General features: G+C 48.6%; 2 protein-coding genes across 2 annotated transcripts; one reads left to right on the top strand and one right to left on the bottom strand.

Annotated features, from left to right (window-relative positions):
• Positions 1-110: 110 nt before the first annotated feature.
• On the top strand, positions 111-3,227 carry LOC543341 (AUGMIN subunit 7). The gene is made up of 9 exons (XM_044495140.1): positions 111-392; positions 533-618; positions 702-763; positions 899-990; positions 1,221-1,346; positions 1,517-1,607; positions 1,758-1,865; positions 2,020-2,118; positions 2,827-3,227. The coding sequence occupies exons 1-9, from the start codon at positions 259-261 to the stop codon at positions 3,013-3,015; spliced, it is 987 nt and encodes a 328-aa protein (XP_044351075.1). The 5' UTR covers positions 111-258; the 3' UTR covers positions 3,016-3,227.
• A 2,576-nt stretch (positions 3,228-5,803) lies between these two features.
• LOC123071562 (peroxisome biogenesis protein 7) lies at positions 5,804-6,969 on the bottom strand. Its single transcript, XM_044495139.1, has one exon. The coding sequence runs from the start codon at positions 6,901-6,903 to the stop codon at positions 5,941-5,943; it is 963 nt and encodes a 320-aa protein (XP_044351074.1). The 5' UTR covers positions 6,904-6,969; the 3' UTR covers positions 5,804-5,940.
• Between the last annotated feature and the right edge of the window lie 12,711 nt (positions 6,970-19,680).

Here is a 19,680-nt window from a genome sequence, read left to right as displayed (position 1 = left end):
TTGTTGCTTTCCGGGCCTAGAACCCGACATGCGGGCCCCACCCCGAGGAGAGAGAGAGAGAACCGATCCTTCGAAATTTGAAACGAAAATAATTCGATCTAGAGTATCTAGAGTAGAATAGAAAGAGGAAAAGAAATGCCCCGGGCGTAACGTCATCCATCTCGCTCGCTGGGCCGTCCCCCGTCGGCTCGATCCCCACAGCCCAACCACCACCAAGCCGGCCGGCCGCCGCGAGCGGGGGACTGATTCCCCTCCCCCATGGCGTCGAAGCAGATGGAGGAGATCCAGCGGAAGCTGGCGGTGCTGGCCTACCCGCGCGCCAGCGCGCCCGCGCAGTCCCTCCTCTTCGCCGGCGTCGAGCGCTACCGCCTCCTCGAGTGGCTCTTCTTCCGGTACGTGCGCGGCCGCCCGCCCCCCGCATTTCCGCCCCGCCCGCCCTCCGCCGTGTGTTCCGGGACGGGTTCTGGGGTTCGTAGGGTTTCCCAATTGAGGGTTTCGTTTGCTGACCTGCTGCTGCTGCTGTGGTCCGGAGGCTGCTGGGCGACAGATCGCCGTTCACCCAGCAGAACTGGCAGGTGGACAGCCTCGACCGCGACGAGGAGAACAGCAGGATCCAGCGTAAGGTTTCTGGCCCACTCGTTTCGCCGCGCTGAATTGGGGATGCTTGCTTGTGCCTGCTGCTGATGGTTGGCGTTCTGCAGACTTGGCGGAGATCGCGAATTTCCTCGGTATCACGCCTTCGGTCGACACTGAGGCGATTCAGGTGAGAGGAATGCAGCTCTTTGTTCTATGAGGCTTACATTTGTTGAGTATTAGCTTTTGTTACACGCAGATCTCTGGTGTGTGGTCAGAATTGCAAACTCAGATTCAGCGAGTGTCATCTTTTGTGGTGTTGCAGGGCAGAGGCAGCTACGACGAGCGGGTGGAGTTCCTCCGTCTAATTGTTGACTTGGTGGAAGCTAGCTGCTATGCCGACAATCCAGAGTGGAGGTTAGTTTACACTTTACTGTATGTGGTATACTTTTGCTATGCTGATTATACAAAAGCATTAGTCACTGATTACCGGTAGCTATTTCAGTTAAACATTTTCCAGCACTGTAAACAGAAAGGAATATTTGATGCAAAATGCACTTCAATATACCGAAAGTATTAGATGCTGTTTTAACCTCAGTATTAGGGCATCTGATACATAAATTATCTGACAAATTGCTCCCTGGTAGTGTTGATGAGCAGTTGGCAAAGGATGTACAACTTGTAGATTCCATTGCTGAGAAACAGGCGCAAATTTTTTCGGAGGAGTGCAAGCTTTTTCCTGCAGATGTTCAAATACAATCGATTTATCCCCTGTAAGTGCACCCATGATATTCTTGTCAATTGTATTATTTAGAAAGCGCAGATTTATAGCACCCATATTTCCTTAAATGGTATGAATCTATGTTGCCGTCTTGTGACCCCCAGTTGACTAGCAATTTCAAGAACCAACACTATTTCACTGAGTTAAATTATCGTTTTGCAGGCCTGATATAGCAGAACTAGAGTTGAAGCTCTCTGAGTATACCAAAAAGATGTCAAATCTGCAACAGATGGTGCAGGAGCTAGCCTCAAAGGTATATAAACTGGATCCTACTTCCGTATTTGTACAGTTGTGATCATATATTTAAAATCAATTTATACACTTTTATCTGAAATTCCCATGCATATCATGTTAGTTAGTTTGCAGTATGCTATTTGCACTAACAGTGCTCTCTGCTGCCCAGTATGACTATAATCCGAATGAAGACTATGCCGAGACAGAGTTGAAGTTGAGGGAACATTTGCAATCTTTTCTCGAAACAGTAAAATCCTTCAATATGATATACACTAAGGTGAATATCTTATGCATTGTTATGTAATTTTCTCCCTGTATCTCCTCTTTATATTCCAGGCAAGCAACCTTGACATGAATATCATTTGTACTTCTGATTATCATTTTCCATGTGTTTTGAGTTGTTAGATGATAGAAGTTATTTGTCATTGTAGGAAATTCATCCTTGGACCCACATGATGGAGGTGCCACAGTTGCATGGGTTTGGTCCAGCTGCTAACCGCTTGTTAGAGGCTTATAACACACTTCTAAAGGTACTATCTAAATATATTTTTATTCGTTTATTGGTCACTTTGTTGCTCATTTGAATTTCTTGTCTATCTCTGACGGTCTGACCTATATGTCATGATCTGGTTATTTGAACTTTTGATGGGATGAAAATAGTAGAAGTTCATTTGTCAGTAGGTACTCAGTATGTCAAATACTGTCATAGTTTTATGATATTTCTTTCAAGTTTCAGTGACTATTTATTATCATAGGTTATTTATTGTCCTGCAATATGACTTAATGCACAGGACAGATGTTTGTTTTTCCCTGTCAAAAACTCAAAAATAGCCTCGTATAAACCTTATTGGTGTTATTTTTGAAATGCTGATGGCCGGCAGTATTATCTTGTGAACTCTAGTCAGCAGGAATTAAACACCCTGCTATAAATTCTAAAACAAATCTGGCTAGCTTCATATATCTAAGCCTGGAAGTTTCTGTTTAGTAAGTGGTCCTTGTAGTCTGTTCTATGAAATGTATCTCCAAAATAGTAGTATAAGATAACATGGTATAGCTTTATGTAGAATTACACTGTGTCATCTATTTACAATAATACCACCTCATCTTTCAAACTTTAACAGCTCTTGTGGTAATTCATGTCCTTTCAAGTAGTTAGCATGCTCTGGCTAAGTGCTCACAGCATCAACCATACTCATACAAAACATGCTTTGACTTGAGTGTTTGTTTGTGATGTGCAGTTCCTTGGAAATCTGAGGAGCCTGCGAGATTCATATACAGCAATGGCAGCTGGGTCACTTTCAAATTCAAGCGAGCCCTCATCCGTCACAAAAATCATTTCAGACTGTGAATCCGCGCTCACGTTCTTAAACAACAGCCTTGCCATCCTTTCAACTTCCGTGGCACGGGAGCAGGGTGAAACACTCTGATTGTATGGCCATCTTATACCAAGATTCAACTCTGCTACACGTGTGTAAGCTTGTAGTGTTTCAGTTGTTTGCCTTTTGGTTTCAGTTGAGGCGCGGAGTAAAGCTTGTGTTCCCATTGGGTCGTGTATTTGTGTGTGGTTGTTTGATTCTTTTGCAGTTGTAACTTGTGACGTTCAATGAACAGTTCTTATAAATTTGATAGCATAGCACTAGTGAAATGTGTTTCTACATTCATAGCGAAACTGATTGTGATGGCTTATGGATTATGTCTCTGCGCCTCATTGGTGCATTCATCGACTGCCTGGCATATTATCCAATACCATGTCGATCAAGATTGGCTTTGTCTTATAAAAGTTTATAGAGGGAGTATTTGGGTTATATTAATTATGGAAAAGGAATACAATGGAAACATTCAAAAAATATCCTATGAAAACGTAGAAATGCATCTAAATCTGAGAAAATCCTTTTGAACTTACTTCGTCGTTGTTTGTTTGCCTGTCTGTCGCACCACCAAAGAGAACAAAGGTGAGAAGAGCAACAACTTGTTGCCTACCATACCCCTCATTGTTGTCGTAATAGCCACTCGTCGCGTGTGTTGGGATGGGGAGGAGGGGATCCAAATTGGCAGGGGACATGCCCTGATATGCGTCGACGGGAACCATTGACCTGATTTGCGATCACCCTCGGGTGGGAATAGTCTACACACAGGACGATGTCATCGGCAACAAGCCATCTGAGCGGTGCAACACCACCAGCTCATCAGTGTCCTTGACTACGCAAATGATGGAGCATGTTGTCGACAATGACACTAACCCACCAGCTCATCAATGTCCTCGACTATGCAACACAACCACTACCATCTGAGCGGCGCCACCATGACACCATACTCTAACCTCACGCAAAATCGGGGTTCCCACCACCAACCCGCCGATGGAGCAACAAATGGAGGGTGGGGAGACCAGGTCTGGGTCGGGGCCTTATCGCGAGAGAGGAGAGGTTGAGAGGCGCCGGCTCATTTGTATATGCACAGAGGGTCGAAGGTCGGCCCTATTGTTGGTGGTACACTTCTAACGTGTTTGATAACTATTGGGGAGGAGAATAGAAGCTTAGAGGAGGAAGTTGTATTGATGTTAAATATGGGATGTGTCATTTTATTCCTAATCCTTCGTTTGCTATAGTTAGGCGGATTTCAGTAATAATGACATACAATTATGGGGGCTAATAGTATTTGTGGTTGTATGGATATGTTTTAGCAAATGAAACCAACGTGATTGTAAACACACGTGCGCGCACAACACACACACACACACACACACAATTTAATAAGGATAGAAGAGGATAATGTGTTTCAATTTGCATGTTATGTTTGCATATCATTGAGTTGATAGGAACATCATACCATTTATAGGGCTTGTGCGTGGAACAAGGGTGTGATTCATAGCAAAAAGTAAAAAAGAAACACTAGATCTGTGATTTCGCCATGCCAGAGTTCTTCGTATTGCTTGCTACTCTTGGGATTTTGAGGATCCCTAGTGTCGCCCGGAAGCTTACAAAGTTTGCAACACCGCGCTCGCGGATTCAGACACCCCCCCCCCCCCCCTACTGAGTGGGTTCAACAACAAGGGGTATATCTGCTCAAAAAAAAAGGGGGGGGTATATGTGTGGGCGACATGGTTGTTGCTTTTCTCGTAGTTCTCTTCTCCGGTGGCACTATCCAGATCTATGCCTTTTTCCTAACATAGTAAAAAAAATGACGGAAAAACAGTGGTATACTCCCACTGCATGTATTTATATCGACGTCTTTGGTATATAAATTGAGAAACACTTCATTTCAACCGGCAGATATTGACTTCTTTGGCATATAAATTGGGAAACACTTCATTTCAACTGGCAGATCACACACGACCGTCCGCCACCTCCTCCGTGCGACACGTGTCTTTGTGTGCCTATTTTTTTTTCTGCAACATCATCTATGTTGCAAAAATTCTTTCTGCAACACCCATGTTGTAAAAAATGAAGACGAAAAAACATATGCAAATATTTCTACAACATCATTTGTGTTGCAAAATTTTCTTCCGCAACAACACCATGTTGCAAAAAAAGTGAGGACAAAAAAATTCTCCAATTTTTTTCTGCAACATCATCTATGTTGCAAAATTTTCTTCCGCAACAACAACCATCTTGCAAAATTTCATGCCGCAACAACACCGACTCGTAGCACGCCCCATATAAATTACAGGTAAAAGAAATGAGAGCCTACTCTATGTATATACCAAACATAACCTAATCTAGGAGTGAATCCACTGAGTTAATGGAAAGCAAAGACCCAATTGGAAGCTGAAAGTATGCTTTCCAATTAGCTCTGTGAACCAGCAGCTTGATTTCCTCTTTAAATTTCCTTCTGCGTCTGTAGAGGCTTGGCTGACTGTTCTGGAAGATGAAATCATTTCATGTAGTCCAGATGGCCCAGCAAGTCAAAATGAATAATCAGGCACACCTATCAGATCTTTGAAATGCTCAATGCTGCTCTGAACCGAGCCCTGAGAAGGATTCCAACCAGGACATAAATATCTCCAGCAAATTGATGCAGAATGACATTAGAAGAAAAGATGGTCTCTGGTTTCCTCAGAAGAAGCTCTCCAGTATTCAGTCTTTTGTTGATCAGAAGCCAAAAGAAAACCTTGTGCTTCCTCTGGCAACATAAAAAATCTCAACATACTAGCAATAGCAGGTTGCAATGTATGGGGCAGTCCAACTCAACAGTCAACACATAAACTTAACCAGTTTGTGAAGCAAACAACAATATCATTATTCCAATTTCAACTCACCAGGTGTTTACTTCCATTCCATTCCATTCCATATGTATCACAGCCAATGTAAGATCGACTCAACAGACATGATACAGATTATCAAAATATGTTTGTGTTACATTGCTCTGGGATCACTCCCAAATGGCCAAACGTAGATCATCTCATCCCAGCCGGTGCTGGCGAGCAGCCCGTCGGTGAGCACGCTCATGTCGATCCCGGCTACGAACTCGGTGTGGTGGCCGTACCTTTGCAGCAGGGCGTCCTCTTTCCGGTAATCCCACATGCAGACCGTCATGTCGTAGGAGCAGGACATGAGCATGCCCTGCCGGTGCGGCGAGAACTTGACGCGCTTGACGGCGTACCCGTGCCCCGCGAGCTGGGCGAGGGGCGCCTGCGGCGAGCGGACGTCCCAGATGCGGATCGACTTGTCGACGGAGCCGGTGGCCAGGATGGACGGGTCGTACTTGTCCCAGTCGAGGGAGAGCACCTCGTGGTCGTGAGCCGGGATGACGAGGGTAGGCCCCGGCTCCCGCACGTCCCAGACGCGGGCCGTGTGGTCGCCGGACGCCGACGCGAAGACGTCCGGGTGCCGGGCCGACCACGCGGCGGCGTAGACGCAGTACTCGTGGCCGCGGAAGGTGCGGACGGAGGCGGGGCGGTCGGGGGACCAGAGCTTGAGGGTGTCGTCCCAGGAGGCGGAGAGGAAGGCGTCGCGGCGGACGGGGTTCCAGTCGATCCCGTGGACCTCCCGCGCGTGCTCCCGGAGGAGGCGGACGGGGTTCTGCGCGGGCGGCAGCGTGACGTCGAAGAGCCGCACGGAGCCGTCCCCCGACGCGGCGGCGCAGAGGGAGTCGTGGGACTCGGACCACGCGCAGTCGAAGAGCGCGTCGGAGGTGGGGAAGGAGAAGAGCGGGGTGAGGCCGGGCCCGCCGGGCCCGGCAGCGGAGAGGTCGAGAACCAGGAGGTGGCCGTTGCCGATGAGACCGAAGTGCTGCGAGGTGGCCGCAAGGAGGCGATGCTCGTGGAACGGGCTGAAGCGGACGGAGAAGCCCGGCGCCGGGGCCTTGAACGACGGCATCGCGGCGGCGGTGTGGATCCGGGACGGGCGGGGCGGGGATAGATGTGGGGTGGGGGGTGGGAGGACTTGCGGAGACTCTGCCTTTGCGTTTTCTTCATGGGGTTTCCTGGATATATTTTTATTAAAGAAATCATTTTTTTAGTTGGAACCGCAATTCCATTAATGTTGTCTTTGGATGTTTGTGTTGAAGGGCTTCGTATTGAATTGGGTGGAATAACAATTCGACAAGGAGACCTTCGTAATGGCCATGGATACAAATTCAATTCTCTGGTTGTTCATTTAGTTGGCTTATGGAATCACAGTAAGGTTTCTATCAAATGTTGTTTATGACAAATTATTGAACTGCGTAGCGCTCCCTCCATCCCATAATATAAGAGTAATTTTTACACTAGCATGGTGTAACTCCGTTCCGTAATATAAGAGCTTTTTTTACACTCTGTCTTATAATATAAGAGCATTTTTACACTAGAGGAGCGTATTTTTTACACCGCGAATGTAAAAAATGCTCTTATATTATGGGACAGAGAAAGTAACATTGAAGACGGTACTTTGTTTTACGTGCCTCAAAGCAGCAATCTCAATTCACAAAAATAGCCATGGGTCAATCAATCTATACATGGATGATTCAATATAATAATACAATGTTCACCACCATGTCACACAAGCATTCATCTGTTCACCACCTCCTGCTCACGGTGCATCAACGTCCTGAACTCCTTATGGTACATCAAATTCACCGGCATTCCCACACTGCATCAAATTCACACAATCTAATAATACAGTACGTATGTTCATTCACCAACGTTCAACACCTCCTCGTGGAGATAAACCTGCAAATAATCAGATCCATGATTAGCAAGGGAAGGAGAGGAGGGGAGGAACGGGAGCAAGGGAAAGTGAGGATTTGGAGTAGGGGAGGAACATGAGCAAGGCACTCTTGGAAGGAACCGAAGGGGGAGAGAAGATAGGTAGGCTAAATTCGGCGGGAGGGGATGGCTGGGAGGTCTGGGCAGGCAGCCGAAAAGGGGTGACAGGAAAGGAGGTTGTGCGGCTAGGAAGGTGCGGCATCATCGAAGATGAGGGTCTAGGCGGCAGATGGGAGTCGGGGCGGGCAGAGGAGGGAAACGAATGACAAAGCGATGATGGGAAGGAGGAAGGAAAGGAGCGGAGGCCGAGGGGGCTCGATGGTGTGCCGCCTGACAGAGCTAAATTTGGCAGATCTCGGGTAGAGGGTCCCGAGCTGGTGATCTTTGTTAGATGGTGACAAGACAAAATAAGGGTCACGGTATTTCCCCAGGTTTGGGCCCTCTCGAAGAGGTGAAACCCTACTTCTTGCTTGTATTGTATTGATTGTGGATGGGGTACATAGTACAAATTGATCTGCCTCGAGATCATATGTCTGAAAGAATCTCATCTATCGAATATGTTCTATCGACTAGCCTAGCCTCGATTTGTATAATGTACCAAAGACCTATGATTTAGAAGAGTCCTCATCTTGTGTGTCAAGTCTTGTGGGATCTTCCTTATATACGTCATGGGCTGCCCGAAGAAGCCCGATAATTAATCGCCAAGGGGTCACCGCCACCAAAGAGAGGAGTGATACGTCTCCAACGTATTTATAATTTTTTATTGTTCCATGTTGTTATATTATCCATCTTGGATGTTTTATATGCTATTTAATATGATTTTTAGGACTAACCTATTAACCTAGAGCCCAGTGCCAGTTTTTGTTTTTTTCTTGTTTTTGAGTATCGCAGAAAAGGAATATCAAACGGAGTCCAATTGACCTGCAAATTTACGGAGATTATTTTTGGACCAGAAGAAGCCCAAGGAGCATCGAAGATGGACCAGAAGAGTCCCGAGGCCACCACGAGGGTGGAAGGCGCGCCCTACCACCCTGGGCACGGCCCCTACCTCATGGCTGCCTCGTGGACCCCCCTGACTTGTTCCCGATGCCAACACCTCTTATATATCCCCAAACTTCCAGAACAGAACCAAGATCGGGAGTTCCGCCGCCGCAAGCCTTTGTAGCCACCAAAGACCAATCGGTACCATGTTTCGGCACCCTGCCGGAGGGGGGATCCATCACCGGTGGCCATCTTCATCATCCCGGCGCTCTCCATGACGAGGAGGGAGTAGTTCACCCTCGGGGCTAAGGGTATGTACCAGTAGCTATGTGTTTGATCTCTCTCTCTCTCTCTCTCTCATATTCTTGATTTGGCACGATCTTGATGTACCGCCAACTTTGCTATTATAGTTGGATCATATGATGTTTCTCCCCCTCTACCTTCTTGTAATGGATTGAGTTTTCCCTTTGAAGTTATCTTATCAGATTGTGTCTTTAAGGATTTGAGAACACTTGATGTATGTCTTGCATGTGCTTATCTATGGTGACAATGGGACATTCACGTGATCCACTTGATGTATGTTTTGGTGATCAACTTGCGGGTTCTGTGACCTTGTGAACTTATGCATAGGGGTTGGCACACATTTTCGTCTTGACTCTCCGGTAGAAACTTAGGGGCACTCTTTGAAGTTCTTTGTGTTGGTTTGAATAGATGAATCTGAGATTGTGTGATGCATACCGTATAATCAAATCCGCGGATACTTGTGGAGACATTGGAGTATCTAGGTGATACTAGGGTTTTGGTTGATGTGTGTCTTAAGGTGTTATTTTAGTACGAATTCTAGGCTGTTTGTGACACTTATAGGAATAGCCCAATAGATCAGTCAGAAAGAATAACTTTGAGGTGGTTCCGTACCCTACAATAATATCTTGTTTGTTCTTTGCTATTAGTGACTTTGGAGTGACTCTTTGTTGCACGTTGAGGGATTGTTATATGATCCAATTATGTTATCAGTGTTGAGAGAACTTGCACTAGTGAAAGTATGAACCCTAGGTCTTGTTTCGAAGCATTGCAATACCATTTTCGCTCACTTTTGTTACTTGCTACCTTGCTGTTTTTCTATTTTCAGATTATAAAAACCTATATCTACCATCCATATTACACTTGCATCACCATCTCTTCGCCGAACTAGTGCACCTATACAGTTTACCGTTGTATTGGGTGTGTTGGGGACACAAGAGACTCTTTGTTATTTGGTTGCAGGGTTGTTTGAGAGACCATCTTCATCCTACGCCTCCCACGGATTGATAAACCTTAGGTCATCCACTTGAGGGGAATTTGCTACTGTCCTACAAAACTCTGCGCTTGGAGGCCCAACACGAGTCTACAACAAGAAGGTTGCATAATAGACATCAAGGAGTAGGAGGAGTACGAGAGCATGGGGGTGGTGATAGCCGCGCCACCATTGTTGATATGCTTTGATGACCCACAAGTATAAGGGGTCAACCGTAGTTCTTTCGATAAGTAAGAGTGTCGAACCCAACGAGGAACAGTAGGAAGTTGTCGTGGATTTGTCATGGCAGATGCCCTTAGTGTGAGGACTTAGTCGTGAGGCCTACACATCAATGTGGTAGCTTGAGAGGGGTTGAGTGGGACAAGCGACGCGAGGTTTTTTACCCAGGTTCGGCCACTCACTGTGGAGGTAAAAGCCTACATCCTGCTTCATTGATATTGATCATGGTGCTCACGATTACAAGGGTGCTCTTTCGCTACCTCTACATTGAGAGCTATTGATTTGTCTGTCTCAACTTGTGAAACTTGTCCTTCTTGGGGTGCCTGAGGGAGTCCTGGATTAGGGGGTATCCGAACAGCCGGACTATACACATCGTCCGGACTATTGGTGCGTGAAGATACACGACTCAAGACTCCGTCCCGTGTCCGTATGGGACTCTCCTTTGCGTGGAAGACAAGTTTGGAGATCCGGATATTGTATTTCCTTCCTTGTAACCGACTCCATGTAAACCCTAGCCCTCTCCGGTGTCTATATAAAACGGAGATGATGCTCCTTAGAAGGCCGATCACAATTACAATCATACCATCATAGGCTAGCTTCTAGGGTTTAGCCTCTACGATCTCGTGGTAGATCTACTCTTGTACTACTCATATCTTCAATATTAATCAAGCAAGAAGTAGGGTTTTACCTCCATCGAGAGGGCCCAAACCTGGGTAAACATCGTGTCCGTTGCTTCCTGTTACCATCAGCCTAAGACGCACAGATCGGGACCCCCTACCCGAGATCCATCGGTTTTGACACTGACATTGGTGCTTTCATTGAGAGTTCCTCTGTGTCGTCGCTTCAAGGCTTGATGGCACCTTCAATCGTCAACAACACAGTCTAGGGCGAGACTTTTCTTCCCGGATAGATCTTTGTGTTCGGTGGCTTCGCACTGCGGGCCAATTCGCTTGGCCATCTGGAGCAGAGCGACAGCTACGCCCCCGGCCACCAGGTCAGATTTGGAAACCTGAACTACATGGCCGATATCCGCAGAGACTTGATCTTCGACAGAATCTGTCCTGTGCCAGGAGCGCCGGACAGTCACGATGAGCACGGCCTAGACCTATTGTCAGATAATGCTCGGGATATCACCCCCGCAGTAGCACCGGACCTAAATCCGGAGCAGACTGCATGGCCCAAGGACGGGTGGATGGACCCTGCCCCATAAGCCGCACACTCATCAGCGGTAGAGCTGAACCCAGGCTTCACCTCTAGGGACGCCTGTGATTCCGGACCCCCGGACTCGTATTCGGGTGAAGGTTTCAGTCCGCGCGCTCCCGAGCCCTCCGAGCCCGGTTGGGCTCCGGTAATGGAGTTTACCGCTGCGGATGTCTTCCAGCACTCGCCCTTTGGCGACACACTGAATTCATTAAAGTATCTCTCTTTGTCAGGAGGCTCTCGACCGAACTATGTACGGCTCGAGTGGGAAGCTAGCGACGAAGGAATTCGTTGCCCACCCACCACCCACTTCATAGCCATGGTCGATGATTTGACCGACGTGCTTGACTTCGACTCCGAAGACATCGACGGTTTGGACGACGATGTAGGAGAAGAACAAGAACGACCGCTCAAAGGGCGGTGGACAGCCACCTCCTCATATGATATATATATATGGTGGACACTCAGAAAGAAACCAATGGCGATGAGGCAATGGAGGATAACCCCTCAGGGAGAAAAACAAAGCATGGCCGTCGCCAGCGCTGCTCCAAGCCCCGCCATAGCAATACCGGCACCGGAGACGAAAACAATCCGAACAGAGCCAAAGATGAATACAACCCCGATCAGCCCGCCTTCGAGCAGGCCAAACAGGAAGATGGGCAGGACAGCCCAGATGAGCAGGCGATGGACGGGTATCCGGAGGAGGACAACTACATGCCCCCCTCCGAAGACAAGATTAGCCTCGGCAACGACGAGTTCAGCGTGCATGAGAACTCCGTGGAGCAGGAACGCTTCAAGCGCTGGCTTATTGCCACTGCGAGGAGCCTGAAAAGGAAGCAACAAGAGCTTAAAGCTAACCAAGATTGGCTCATGGACAGATGGACCAAGGTCCTGGCCACCAAGAAAAGTAAACTCAACCGCCCCGACAAAGGGCATGCACGGCATAATTCGCTACCCCAACCTAACCAGGAGAACCCAAGGCACATGCCCCGATGTAAACTCACCGCAATAGTCCAAGACAATACGAAGGATACACGAAGAGGCATCCTCAAGCCTCGGCACAATTGCCATAAACGTCAATTCAGGGAAGTTGGCGCCAAATCCAGCAACTCCCAGTCCGATCAACGGACAAAGAACAGCTCAAGCCTATTCGGCCCGAGCAGCATACTCGATCAACCATGTGAAATTCATGGCACTCCTAAAAGGATGGCCAAGCACACCAATAGAGAATGTCGGATCCTCAAAACAAAGCGGTCGGTCGTGTGCCGGAAACAAGGAGAGGAGGAGTTCAACAACGGCTAAATCAAAAGATCCTCCAGATCATAAAAATACGGCCTATCTCCCCCGATCACATCAACCGTCCGGACAATATCAACCACAGCAATTTAATTGCAGTACCTCTAGACCTAGTAGTCTGGGGGCTCCATCTCACATAGAGCCCCCGCGGATATGAAGCCACAAATAACATCTCTTAAAAGATGACAGGTGCAAAAGCCAAAGTTTTATTGGCCCACCATTCTAACGGTTGTCCTCGGATCACCAAAAATGCCACGCCAAAGAATAACTCTTCGGCACCTTCCCCTCATATGGTAATTTACCATATGATTAATGGGACGAACCACGTTGACTAGATTCCACGTGGTAAACCATTAGGCCAACCCCGTGTGATACAACCACACCTATGGGCAAGGCCGAACCCCGCCTTTAGAGCGGAAATCATACCGCTGACCGGAGTAACGAGTTGTGTCTGCCTATCAAATTTTTGGATATGACAGCCAACTATCCGGACACCAACAGAGGAGTCCACGCTACTCCATGGTATAACGGCTGGTCTAACCAGGTTCCGATCAGGAACCCTCGGACCAACCACAAGAGGACGTTTAGCTGCCCTCAAGTATTTTCTTTTACAAACTAACTTTGACGCAGAACAGGATTGGCGACCGGGAATCGGCTCGGACACACAAGGGCAGGAACACGTAAGTGAACCCCCCCTAAAGAAGGCAGTCAGGATTCACTTCAGATCCACTCACAGCCCCCTCCAGTCCGGCCATGACAGGTTCCGCCAAAAACACCTCTTTTTCATAATCATAGATCGTACTCATATGCATAAACATATTGTCCTACTACAATGCGTAAACTTAAATAACACTTACCGGCTGTCGTTTCTCAACGACGCCTTTTTGTCTAAAACGACACCCACGCCTTGTGTCCTGCCCGATTATGCCAGGGGCTTCACAGTACGACAATAAAAGTCTGACCACCTTTTCGGTCGCTCGGCACCTCGAACTTATAGCACTATATGCATCAGCTCCGAATCATGTCTTGGGTCATTGGTTGGGTTTGCCCGGCTCCCATGTTTTGGTACCTTACGTTCCGCCCCATCGGCTAAGGTAGCGCTGGGAGAACTACTGCGATTGTGTCCGGGTTCTGCCGGACGAGCACCTCAGTAGAGAAAGCCGAAAACCGACTGTCATGATACAGTGAGAGATGGTCAGCTATTCGAGAGGTTGTAAAATCCTTAAAGATTTATTTCGCATAACGCCATTATAAATGCAGAGTGTGAGGGATCGGTCTTACGATCAGGCGCTAATAGGCCCCTAGTGTGGTCTTCCGAACACTAGGGGCTGCGCCGATCATACTCGAATTCCTATGGCTAAGTGAGAGTGGTAAAGCCCTATAGTCCGATTGCCTGGTTCATGGTGAGGAACACCTCCTTAAAAGGACCCAGCCATGGGATAAAGCGTGTTCAGGTATGTCCCGAACACCCCCGTATTTCTTTCGTGGGGGCAGAAGCCGACGACTGACCAACTCTCAGGATTTACATACACTAAACAGCCGCACATGAAGAACAAAATGTTCAAACAAAACAGGCAATAAATAATAAAAGTGCCATTATCCCATATTACAAAGAACGACATGAGTGCCCTCAGGGAAACATAATGTCTTTGGTACAATTATCCGCCACAAGGCGGGCTCCCTTCAGTACACCTTCATAGTACAGCTCGGGCTTGCAGTGCTCCTTACCCTCTGGCGGGCCCTCAGTCATCAGCTTCTCCGCATCGAGCTTCCCCCAATGCACTTCCGCACGGGCAAACGCCATGCGTGCACCCTCTATACAGACTGATCGCTTAATAGCATCAAGCCGAGGACAGGCGCCCACAATCCGCCTCACGAGTCCGAAGTAACTGCTCGAGAGTGGCTCCGCGGGCCACAGCCGGATAACCAAGTCCTTCATGGCTAGCTCGGCCGCCTGGTGTAGTTCGACCAGCTGCTTCAGTTGATCAATAAAAGGCACCGGATAGTTCGGCGCCAAATACTGCAACCAGAAATCCCTCCCCGCAGACTTCTTCTCCTCAGTATGGTAGAATTGGGCGGCATCTGATATACTGCGAGGCAGATCCGCAAATGCCCCTGGAAAAACAAGAATTCAGCTCGTCGCTTAGAGTTCTCCCTATTATCATGCACAAATGACCATGAATACAACAGGCCTTACCAGCCGCAACCTTCCGGGCCTCCTGGATGTCCTGCAGAGCACCTCGGGCCTCTTCCCGAGCATCTTCCGCCGCTTGGAGCACTTGGGCGAGTTCGGATTCTTTTCCTACTAAACTCTGCTCCAAGCCCTCGCTTTTTGTCACAGCTTCTTGGAGCTCTCGCTCAGCTGCGATGACCCTGGCCTTGTGCTTCTCACGAAGCGCCTGTTCGGCGGCAGCCTTCTCGTTGGCATCAGCCACCGCCTTCTTCAGTGCCTCATACTCGGCACTCGCTCCTAGAGCATACAATACAAATACTTTTCACTAGGCACAATTACTCATTCATGTCGAATTCAAGACAATGTTTCAACATACCTTGCTTGTCCTCCAATTGCTTCTTTACACGACCAAGTTCTTCTTCGGCCCGCTCCAGGCTCTGCTTCAGTCCGGACACTTCCGCACTATGAGCGTCCATCTTCTCTGCAGACGCCTGTTTTCACATAAAGGGTTATACGTCATTCACAAAGGCTCCTACAAAAGCAGAGGGTTTGATCCCCTGTCCGGCTCTTTCTCTCTTTCGCCGGATAGTGTATCAGGGCCTACTACTCATACTATGACAATTTCCTCAAAGGTTTCTTAGAAAACATACCTCAAAGGCCCTTATAAGGCCAAGGCAGGACTCATTCAGCCCGCTCTCGGCGGACTGAATCTTTTCAATCACCGCACCCATGAGGGTCCGATGTTCATCAACGATAAACGTGCTCTTTAACGCTGTCGATAGACCGCCAGGCAGCTTTGCTTGGATGGAGGTTGCCGGCGGAGTAGGCAAGCCTCCCACTGTCGAGGATGGCTGCTCGCCCGATCCTGGAGCCTTAGAGGTCTCCAGGACCCTGTCCGGCTGTGGTCCAAACCCGAGATCGCCCCCACCGTTGACATGCCGAGAGGCCGCCGCCCCAGTGTCCGGCCCTAGAAACATGCCTCCCCTGGTCCGGGCCTCGTTGAGAAGACACCTCGGTGTCGCGCCTGGACTTTGGGGAAGGGGCCTCTGGAGGCGTCTCGCTCGCCAAAGCGTCTGAGCTCAGCGAATCCTCCGATGAGGACTGTCCGGTGCGAGGCCTCTCCGGGCTGTATAACATATGACGACAGTTAAAACTACTGTACTTGAAACGACCCTGGATGCATATGCATGTTCGGATGTCGGATACTTACGACTTTCTGAGGGGCTGGGCCCTGGGATCCCACTCCGGGCTGTTATTGGTAGCCGTGGTGGATGCCTCTGGGAGGGAACCTCTCCCCCTCTTGGGCGATCCAGCCTCCAGAGACGGAGAAGCCGACCTCTTCTTCCCACCTCCAGAGTGAGGCTCGTCCTCCTCTGCTTCCTCCTCTTCGTCTTCAGAAGAAGGATCATCGCCGGAGTCCTCGGATTTTGAGTCCGAAGCCTCGCAGCAGCGAAGGCCGCTCCGGGTCTTTTTGACCTTCTTGGAGGCCTCTTTCTTTGGCGCCTTGTAAGGCGCAGGGACCAGCATCTTTGTCAGGAGAGGTCCGGCTGGTTCCTCCGGCAGCGGGGCCGGACATTGTATCCGCTCCACCTTTTTTATCCATCCCTGGAGTCATGATGAGACATGACAAAAATATCTCCCTCAGGACATGCCAACTGAAGCATGGATAGACAGAGCGTAGCTATAACTTACCGGGCTCGCAGAATGGGATAATTGATACCCACGGTCCTCGACGGAGCCCAGCCATGATTTGCCGGACTTAAAGAGCACCTTCCAGATATCCTTGTGGGAGGAATCATAAAGCTCCCGAAGGGTTTGGTGCTCGGTTGGGTCTTACTCCCACAGATTACAGGCTCGACGCTGGCAAGGGAGAACCAGGCAAACTAACATCACCTGGACTACATCATCGAGCTTGACGTCCTTGTCGACCACACTCTGGACGCGCGTCTGGAGCAGCGACAGCTCATCGGACGAGGACCGATTCGGGCCCTTCTTGGGCCAGGACGTGAGCCGTAGGGGGGCTCTGGATCTAAACTCGGGAGCTGCAGCCCACTTTTTGCCGCGCGGTTTGGTGATATAGAACCACCGCTGCTGCCACTCCTTGACGGAGTCGTTGAAGGCACCCGTCGGCCAAACAACCTTGGGCATCTTGCTCACCATGGCACTGCCGCACTCTGCGTGATCGCCACTCACCACCTTGGGCTTCACATTGAAAGTCTTCAGCCACATGCCGAAGTGAGGCGAAATCCGGAGAAAAGCCTCACACACGACAATGAACGTCGATATATTGAGAAAAGAATTGGGGGAAAGATCATGAAAATCAATCCCATAGTAATACATGACTCCGCGAACAAATGGGTGAAGGGGAAACCCAAGCCCGCGGACAAAATGGGGAAGAAACACGACTCTCTCGTGAGGCTCCGGAGTAGGGACGACTTGTCCCGCCGGTGGGAGACGGTGGCCGATCTTCTTGGCCAGGTACCCGGCCTCCCGGAGCCTCTTGATATCCCTCTCCTGGATGGTAGAGGCCATCCATTTGCCTCCTACTCCAGATCCGGACATCTTTGGAAAACCTCTCTTCGATGGAAAGGAAGAAGGCTTCGGCGTTAGGGCTCGAATAGAGGGGAATGGGCTAGCGGAAGGAGAAGGCGTGGGTAAAGAGGAAGATACCTTATCTCTTTATAGAGATGGTGAAAGCTTTTTGCGCCTCCCCACTTGCCTAGTGAACCCGCTCGTTTCCCACTCGCCGTGATTAGCGGTGCGGTTGGATTACCCATACCCGTATTGATGAGAATCACATAATAAGGGGACACGATCTCTTCCATGGCAAAACGTGCGGAGGAAACCGCGTCGCAATACGCGCTGTGGCTGGTTGAGGGAAAACGGTTCGAATAATGACCCGACCGTAATGACATATCACGTCGTCTAAAAAGTTGTCAGCTGAAGTATCATTCCCTCTACGGTGGTACGTGAAGATCATTTTTTGCAGATCCGGACACGGTCCACGTGTTCGATAATAACTTTGGAGTATTCGAAGAAGGAACCCGCCTTGCAATGCCGAAGACAAGACTGCGCGCCGGACTCATCGTCATTGAAGCCTGGTTCAGGGGCTACTGAGGGAGTCCTGGATTAGGGGGTATCCGGACAGCCGGACTATACACATCGTCCGGACTATTGGTGCGTGAAGATACAAGACTCAAGACTCTGTCCCGTGTCCATATGGGACTCTCCTTTGCGTGGAAGACAAGCTTGGCGATCTGGATATTGTATTTCCTTCCTTGTAACCGACTCCATGTAAACCCTAGCCCTCTCCGGTGTCAAAATAAACCAGAGAGGATGGACCTTAGAAGGCTGATCACAATTACAATCATACCATCATAGGCTAGCTTCTAGGGTTTAGCCTCTATGATCGCGTGGTAGATCTACTCTTGTACTACTCATATCTTCAATATTAATCAAGCAGGAAGTAGGGTTTTACCTCCATCGAGAGGGCCCGAACCTGGGTAAACATCGTGTCCCTTGCTTCTTGTTACCATCAGCCTAAGACGCACAGATCGGGACCCCCTACCCGAGATCCACCGGTTTTGACACCGACAATGCCCTATCCCTCCTTATATAAGTTGGAGGGGCGGGTTACATGTGGAGTCCTAGTAGGACTAGGACTATTCTATTATAGGTGGAATCCTAGTCTTGCTTCTTGCTTCCCTTGTAAAAGAAATATTCCTTATGCCCTTGCTCTTAAGCCGGCCTTCCATGAGCAGCCTTCTGGGCCACCGGGTCTTGTCGCTCCTCTGACCCGCCTGCCGGGTCACCAATGAACCGTCAACTCCGGGCGGGTTACTAGTCAGTCGCCGGGTCAGGGCGGGTCACCAGTGAGTCGCCAAGTCCGGTCTTGTCATACATCCGGACGGGTTATACCGTGGGGTATATCCCGGACATTAGCCACCAGTTTAATTTGGATTTATCCATGTTAAACTCATCTTGCAAAATAAACACAAGAACATATTTGCCAGATTGTGCTCCGGGTTAAAAGTTTTTCTGAACCGACACCTGATCATCCTTAAGTCCTTGTCATTTCCTTCTTCTGGAAAGTCCGGATCAATAGAACAACTTCATAATCAATTTGCTGACATTGGTTTCTCACAGAAAAATATTGTAAAGAATAACTCATTTGATTCAGCTCCCAATGTTTAACAAAAATATTAGTCTTGAAATACTCATCTGATTTTCAGCTGGCTTGAAGATGTAGAACTTGCTTGTTTATAATTGCATGTAGCCCCCAAGTCTTAAGAGGGGAACGTAGTGATAGCTTTAAGACTTGCTTCAACATAAATATTGCAACCTTGAAGAAATTCGGGTTGTTCATCTCAGTCACTAGTCATAAACTGAATATTCCACATATGTAGCCCCCGAGTATCGGGTCTTCTTGCTTGCATCAACCTGGGACTTGTAATTTGATACGTCTCCAATGTATCTATAACTTTTTTATTGCTCCATGCTATTATATTACCCTTTTGGATGTTTATGGGCTTTACTTTACACATTTATATCATTTTTGGGACTAACCTACTAACCGGAGGCCCAGCCGTATTGCTGTTTTTTGCCTATTTCAGTATTTTGAAGAAAAGGAATATCAAACGGAGTCCAAACGGAATGAAACCTTCGGGGGCGTGATTTTTGGAACAAACGTGATCCAGAGGACTTGGAGTGCAAGCCAAGAAGCAGCCAAGGCGGCCACGAGGGTGGAG

Source organism: Triticum aestivum, chromosome 3B, assembly GCF_018294505.1.
Source record: "Triticum aestivum cultivar Chinese Spring chromosome 3B, IWGSC CS RefSeq v2.1, whole genome shotgun sequence".
In the NCBI taxonomy this organism is placed as follows: domain Eukaryota; kingdom Viridiplantae; phylum Streptophyta; class Magnoliopsida; order Poales; family Poaceae; genus Triticum; species Triticum aestivum.
Note: the sequence above shows the minus strand (reverse complement) of the source record. Positions and strands in the feature narration are given on the sequence as shown.

Bases quoted from the DNA above. Each gene is read 5' to 3' on its own strand.
- LOC543341 (XM_044495140.1), top strand. From the start codon at position 259: ATGGCGTCGAAGCAGATGGAGGAGATCCAGCGGAAGCTGGCGGTGCTG. The intron at 619-701 runs GTAAGGTTTCTG...GGCGTTCTGCAG, and splicing joins GGAGAACAGCAGGATCCAGC to ACTTGGCGGAGATCGCGAAT. The intron at 1,347-1,516 runs GTAAGTGCACCC...ATCGTTTTGCAG, and splicing joins ATACAATCGATTTATCCCCT to GCCTGATATAGCAGAACTAG.
- LOC123071562 (XM_044495139.1), bottom strand. From the start codon at position 6,903: ATGCCGTCGTTCAAGGCCCCGGCGCCGGGCTTCTCCGTCCGCTTCAGC.